Source organism: Oncorhynchus keta, unplaced genomic scaffold (assembly GCF_023373465.1).
Source record: "Oncorhynchus keta strain PuntledgeMale-10-30-2019 unplaced genomic scaffold, Oket_V2 Un_scaffold_23083_pilon_pilon, whole genome shotgun sequence".
NCBI classification, from domain to species: domain Eukaryota; kingdom Metazoa; phylum Chordata; class Actinopteri; order Salmoniformes; family Salmonidae; genus Oncorhynchus; species Oncorhynchus keta.
In genome coordinates this window covers 472,501-480,000 of record NW_026290873.1, presented here as the reverse complement: position 1 = coordinate 480,000, position 7,500 = coordinate 472,501, and the positions used below count along the sequence as shown (strand labels likewise).

Sequence of the window (7,500 nt, the reverse complement as noted above, 5' to 3'; positions counted from 1 at the left end):
ACAGATTAACAACCTGTTCACTATGATTGGTATGATAACAGATTAACAACCTGAGCACTATGATTGGTATGATAACAGATTAACAACCTGGCACTATGATTGGTATGATAACAGATTAACAACCTGTTCACTATGATTGGTATGATAACAGATTAACAACCTTCCACTATGATTGGTATGATAACAGATTAACAGCTTTCACTATGATTGGTATGATAACAGATTAACAACCTGTGGACTATGATTGGTATGATAACAGATTAACAACCTGAGCACTATGATTGGTATGATAACAGATTAACAACCTGTTCACTATGATTGGTATGATAACAGATTAACAACCTGTTCACTATGATTGGGATGATAACAGATTAACAACCTGTTCACTATGATTGGTATGATAACAGATTAACAACCTGTTCACTATGATTGGTATGATAAACAGATTAAACAACCTGTGCACTATGATTGGTATGATAACAGATTAACAACCTGTTCACTATGATTGGTATGATAACAGATTAACAACCTGTTCACTATGATTGGTATGATAACAGATTAACAACCTGTTCACTATGATTGGTCTGTAACAGATTAACAACCTGTTCACTATGATTGGTAATAACAGATTAACAACCTGTTCACTATGATTATGTATGATAACAGATTAACAACCTGTTCACTATGATTGGTATGATAACAGATTAACAACCTGCAACCTGTTAACTATGTGGCTGATAACAGATTAACTATGTTCACTATGGCTGTAAAACTATGTGCACTATGATTGGTAAACTGTTCACTATGATTGGTAAAACAGATTGACCTGTTCAATCTATGTTGGTATGATAACAGATTAACACTGTAATGATTGGTATGTGAACTGTACTATGTTGGTATGATAACAGATTAACAACCTGTGCACTATGATTGGTGACAGTAACAACCTGTGACTGATTGGTATGATAACAGATTCAACCGTTCTATGATTGGTATGATAACAGATTAACAACCTGTGCACTATGATTGGTATGATAACACTATTAACAACCTGTTCACTATGATTGGTATGATAACAATTAAACTAGATGGATTAACTGTTCACTATGTGGCTGAAACAACCTTTCCCTGATGATTGGTATGTAATTAACAACCTGTGCTGTTAAACTATGTGGCTGTAAACTAACAGATTGTAAACTATGTGGCTGTAAACTATGTGGCTGTAATCATTAACAACTGTAAACTATGTGACTGTAATTAACTATGTGGCTGTAAAACTATGTGGTATGTAAACTATGTGGCTGTAAACTATGTGGTATGTAAACTATTGGCTGTAAACTATGTGGCTGAAACTATGTGACTGTAAACTATGTGACTGTTAAACTATGTTGGCTGATAACAGTAACTATGTGACTGTAAACTATGTGGCTGTAACAGATTAACAACCTGTAAACTATGTTGGTGTAAACTAGATTAACAACTGTAAACTATGTGGCTGATAACAGATTAACAACCTGTAAACTATTGTGATGATAACAACTATGAGATTAACAACCTGTGACTGTAACTATGATTGGTATGATAACAGATTAACAACCTGTCCACTATGATTGGTAATCTAACAGATTAACAACCTGTAAACTATGGACTGTAACAGATTAACAACCTGTAAACTATGTTGGTATAAACAGATAACAACCTGTAAACTATGTGACTGTAAAAGTTCACTACACGTCTAAACTGTTCACTATGATTGGTATTAAACAGATTAACAACTGTAAACTATGTTGGTATGTAACAGATTGGCTGTAAACTATGATTGGTATGTAAACTAACAACCTGAGCACTAATTGGTATGTAACAGATTAACAACCTGTAAACTATGATGGCTGTAATCTATTAACAACTGTAAACTATGTGGTATGTAAACTATGTAACAACTGTAATCTATGTGGCTGTAACAGATAACAACCTGTGACTGTAAACTATGTGACTGTAAACTATGTGCACTCTGATAACAGATTAAAACTGTGCACTATGATTGGTGATAAACTATTAACAACTGTAACTATGTGACTGGTAAACATGTGGCTGTAATCTATGTGGCTGTAAATTAACAAATCTGTTTACTATGATTGGTATGTAACAATGTGACTGTAAACTATGTGGTGTAAACTATGTGAACTGTAATCTATGTGACTGTAAACTATTAACAACCTGTTCAACTATGATTGGCTGTAAACTAGTGGCCTGTAAACTATGTGGTGTAAACTAGATGGCTGTAACAACCTGTGGCTGTAAACTATGTTGGCTGTAAACTATGTGGCTGTAAACTATGTGACTATAAACTTGGTATGTAAACTATGTGACAACCTGTTCACTATGTTGGCTGTAAACAGTGGCTGTAAACTATGTGGCTGTAAACTATGTGATTAACAACCTGTAAACTATGTGGTATAAACTATTGACTGTAAACTATGTGGCTGTAAACTATGTGACTGTAAACTATGTGGCTGATAACTATGTGGCTGTAAACTATGTGGCAGATGTAAAGTTAACAACCTATTCACTATGATTGGTGTGATAACAGATTAACAACCTGAGCACTATGTGGTATGTAACAGATAAACTATGTGGCTGTAAACTATGTAACAGACTGTAACAGATTAACAACCTGTTCAGGATTGTGAGAGGGTAAAGGCTATGTGATATGCTGTAAAAAGATATTGGATGCCCAGATTGTAAAACCAGTTCACTTTGGGTCTATGTGGCTGTAAACTAACTGTGGCTGTAACAACCTTCACTATGTAACTATGATGTATGACTGTTAAACTATGGATTGTGAGAGGGTTAGGGTCTCATGTAACACTATGTAACTAACAACCTGTGACTGTGAATGGTTGTAGGGTTAACAACTGTAAACTATGTGGCTGTAAACTATGTGGAAACTATGGAGGCTTAACACTATTGGCTGTAAACTATGATGGCTGATGTAACTATGTGGCTGTAACTATGATGGCTGTAAACAACTATGTGTTGGTATGATAGAGTTAACAACCTGCTGTAAACTATTGTATGATGAAACTACCTGTGACTACGTTAGGTCTGTCTGTAAACTATGTGGCTGTAACTATGATATGGAAACTATGTGACTGGTTATGTGGCTGTAAACTATGGAGGATTGTGAACAGTTAGGGTCTGTAACTATGATTGGAGGATAACAGATTAACAACCTGTTCACTATGATTGGTATGTGATACTGTAACTATTGTACTATGTAACTAAGCTGTAACTATTGTATGGAGGACAGATGTGAGTTCAGGGTTAGGGTCTCATGTAACTAAGATTGGAGGATGTAAGAGATTCATGTAAGGATTGTGAGAACAGTTACTATGTGTATGGAGGATTGTGATCTCTGTCAACTATGATTGGTTGTGAGAGGTCTGTAACTATTGTATGGAGGATTGTGAGAGGGTTAGGGTCTCATGTAACTATTGTATGGAGGATTGTGAGCAGTTGAGGGTCTCATGTAACTAAACTATGGAGGATTGTGAGAGGGTTAGGGTCTCATGTACCTATTGTATGGAGGATGATAAAGGATTGTGAGTTAGGGTCTCATGTAACTATTGTATGGAGGATTGTGAGAGGGTTAACCTGAGGGTCTAACAACCTGTGCACTGTATTGGATGATAAGGGTTAATGTGGAGAGTTAACAACTCATGTAACTATGTATGGAGGATTAAACTTGATAACAGGTCTCATGTAACTATGATGGCTAGATATGGAACCTGTTCACTATGATTGATGATAACAGATTAACAGAGTTAGGGTCTGATAACAAACTATGTGTACTATGATTGGGAGAGGGTAACAGATTGTTAACTATTTATGGCTTGTGAACTAGTGTAGGTTTTCGGAGGATTGTGAGAGGGTTAGGGTCTCAACCCAAATGTAACTAAGATGATGGAGGATTGTGAGTGGGTTAGGGTCTCATGTAAACTATTGTATGGAGGATTGTGAGAGGGTTAGGGGTCTCATGTAAACTTAGGGTCTCATGTAAGCCCCCGATTGTGGAGACACAGGGTCTATGTAGGAACTGGAGAGATTGAAATGAGAGGGTTAGGGTCTCATGTAAACTATGTATGGAGGATTGTGAGAGGGTTAGGTCTCTGTAACTATTGTATGGAGGATGTAAGAGTTAGGGTCTCATGTAACTAAGTATGGAAATTGTGGAGGGTTAAGGGTCTCATGTAACTATTGTAAGGATTGTGGCTGTTAGGGTCTGTAACTAAGATATGGAGGATTGTGAGCTTAGGGTCTCATGTAACTGTAAAACTTTATGGAGGATTGTGACTGGTTAGGGTCTCATGTAACTAAGTGGAAATTGTTGTGAACTATTGATGGAGGATTGTGAGAGGTCTCATGTAACTGATATGGAAGTTGTGAGAGTTAGGGTCTCATGTAACTATTGTATGGAGGATTGTGAGAGGGTTAGGGTCTCATGTAACTATTGTATGGAGGATTGTGAGAGGGTTAGGGTCTCATGTAACTATTGTATGGAGGATTGTGAGAGGGTTAGGGTCTCATGTAACTATTGTATGGAGGATTGTGAGAGGGTTAGGGTCTCATGTAACTATTGTATGGAGGATTGTGAGAGGTTAGGTCTCATGTAACTATTGTATGGAGGATTGTGAGAGGGTTAGGGTCTCATGTAACTAAGTATGGAGGATTGTGAAACTATGAGGTTAGGGTCTCATGTAACTGTAAACTATGGAGGATTGTGAGAGGTTAGTAACTATTGGGAGGATTGTGAGAGGGTTAGGGTCTGTAACTATTGTATGGAGTCTCATGTAACTATTGTATGGAGGATTGTGAGAGGGTTAGGGTCTCATGTAACTATTGTATGGAGGATTGTGAGAGGGTTAGGGTCAATGAAAATCATTGTAAGTCACCTTAGGTCTCAGATATTGGGAGGATTGTGAGAGTTAGGTCTCATGTAACTATTGTATGGAGGATTGTGAGAGGGTTAGGGTCTCATGTAACTAAGATATGGAGGATTGTGAGAGGGTTAGGGTCTCATGTAACTATTGTATGGAGGATTGTGAGAGGGTTAGAGTCTCATGTAACTATTGTATGGAGGATTGTGAGAGGGTTAGGGTCTCATGTAACTATTGTATGGAGGGTTGTGAGAGGGTTAGGGTCTCATGTACCTATTGTATGGAGGATTGTGAGAGGGTTAGGGTCTCATGTAACTAAGATATGGAGGATTGTGAGAGTTAGGGTCTCATGTAACTAAGATATGGAGGATTGTGAGAGTTAGGGTCTCATGTACCTATTGTATAGAGGATTGTGAGAGGGTTAGGGTCACATTTATCTATTGTATGGAGGATTGTGAGAGGGTTAGGGTCACATTTATCTATTGTATGGAGGATTGTGAGAGGGTTAGGGCAGGAATAGATTGGCATAAACTTAATGACCATAGAAAGATCAACCCGTGTCTCACCTGAGTGGGGTTCCCCGACCACCGCCACATCTGTCTTCCCGGTAGGAACGTGTTCATCTTGGGTCTTGGTCTTGCATCACCGGGGATAACCCTTTGCCTCTTCACCAGGTCTCTGGGGGGTTTGGAGGGGGACGAGCTGCTACACTCCTTCCTTTTGAGAAGCTTGTTGTTGGCACTGTGGTCGTTGGTGGCTCCTCCTGCCTTGGTGTTGGATACGGCCACAGCCTTGGCCACGAAGGACTGTTGGCCCTGGTGGGTCCGGCTGCAGCCGGGGCTCAGGGGACTGCAGCAGGCCATGGTGGGAGGACAGGCAGCTCTGTAGCAGCAGCGTGGAGCTCTCCTCATCCTCCGAGCTGTAGGACGAGTCGTTATCCGAGGAGCACAGGCTGGAACTGGACATGGAGCCTGAGCTGGACGAACTTGAGGAACCAGAGGAAGAGGATGAGACGGAGAGGCGCGAGAGAAAGCTTCCTGCCGTCCTCAGTCCTCCAGAGGCTGCTGTGGCCAGCGCAGCCCCCCTTCTCCTCCTCCTCTCCTCCTCTTCCTCCTCCTCTTCGTTGTCCAGGTCTGAGTAGGAGCTGTGGCAGTCCCGATGGCAGCTGAGACCAAGCTCGCCCGACACCGTACTCCCCCAATAGCCAGGGAGGGAGAAGCCTTCCTCTGTGGAGGAGGGGCACCCTTAAGGAGGAGCTCAGCCCTTGAGGCAGAAACTCCCTTCCTGTTGTCCTTGACCAGCAGGACTGGGTGGGAGTAGGCCTCAGGCCTGGGGAGGCCGCCCACGCCTTTGGCCCCGAACCCAGAGCCACCGCCCAGCAGCAGCAGGGCCTTGCTGTTCTTCGTCTTGGGTGAAGTCACCCCCTCGTGATCCAGTTTGACCAGGAACTCCTGACTGCTCTTCCTGCTGCTCCGCGGCACCTCGCCGGGCCTCCGTCTCTGGACATAGGGCCCGGTCCTGGAACCCAGGGACATGCCGGTGGGCTGGGTGCTACAGAAGGAGGAGTAGCCGTTCGCGATGCTGCTGAAGGAGTCAACCTCGAAGGAGCTGCTGCTGAACAGGCCCTTGGTCGGTGTAGAGACAGGGGCCGGGGGCAGGGGGAACAGGTGTGCCTCCCTCGTCCCCCTCAGGCCCTTCCTGGGAGTCCCGTTGAGCTGGAACAGATTTTCACAGGCCCTCTTCCTGGGGACAGCCACAGCCGGCCAGCTGAGCAGAGGGGCTGCGTTCTTATTGGTGCTGTCTGACAGGTTCTTCTTCTTCCCTGAACCTTTGGGTCTCCCTGCAATTGAAACCAATTGAATGTCTGGTAAGTCACCAATCAGTACAGATACCTTTACAAGATCAAGAGGTTACAAGAAATGAATGACACACATCTGTTCTGCGTCCCATCAGGCTAAATATACTATCATTTGTTTTTCAAATCGAGTGGATATAAAGCACGTATGTAGATGATCTTGTCTGACCTGGTCGTCTCCTGGCAGGCTCTGTGCTGGCCTGTCTCTCCGAGACTCTCTCACTCAGGGGGGCTTTTTCCAGACTGAAGCTCCTCCGAGCCGCCCGGCCGCTAGACACCAGGTGGGCAGGGGACGACTCCGCACCTACAGAGGGACAGGAAGGGGAGGCGGGGGTTAATACATCTCTAACATACACCTGCATAATCACTGTCATAAGTAATAGGTATAAGTAAGTAGCCTTGCACAAGCCTTGGCTAGTGTGAGTCAGAATGGCTCATAGGAGCAGGAACCCATCTCCTGTTTCTGTAGCGTGAGGCAGCTTGATGTACAAGTTCACCCCCTGGACAGGAGGTTAGCCTATCGTAGGACCTTACCCCAAATCTATCTCCTTAGTGCTCAGTGCCACGCAGAGGCGCATTGGGCCCATTTTTTCTGTCTTTGTTATGCCTTGGCTAGGGATCGAACTACCAACCTTCCAATTACAGGGCAGACACTAACGTCAGGCCCCTGAGTTGGTCAATAAAGTCATAGTAATGTCTAAAATGCAG

At 42.7% G+C, this 7,500-nt stretch overlaps 1 protein-coding gene and 1 long non-coding RNA gene across 2 annotated transcripts in view; both read right to left on the bottom strand.

Annotated features, from left to right (window-relative positions):
- Positions 1–582, bottom strand: part of LOC127928200 (uncharacterized) — a 1,968-nt gene extending 1,386 nt beyond the window's left edge. Inside the window, exon 1 of the long non-coding RNA XR_008130868.1 lies at positions 493–582. This is a non-coding gene — a long non-coding RNA (uncharacterized LOC127928200). The remainder of the gene's footprint in view (positions 1–492) is intronic.
- The window catches only part of LOC118383629 (BAH and coiled-coil domain-containing protein 1-like), a 129,348-nt gene that overhangs the window by 4,126 nt on the left and 117,722 nt on the right, over positions 1–7,500 (bottom strand). The window contains 3 exon segments of the mRNA XM_052515347.1: positions 5,504–5,922; positions 6,124–6,777; positions 6,962–7,096. Coding sequence (XP_052371307.1) covers positions 5,504–5,922; positions 6,124–6,777; positions 6,962–7,096 — 1,208 coding nt within the window.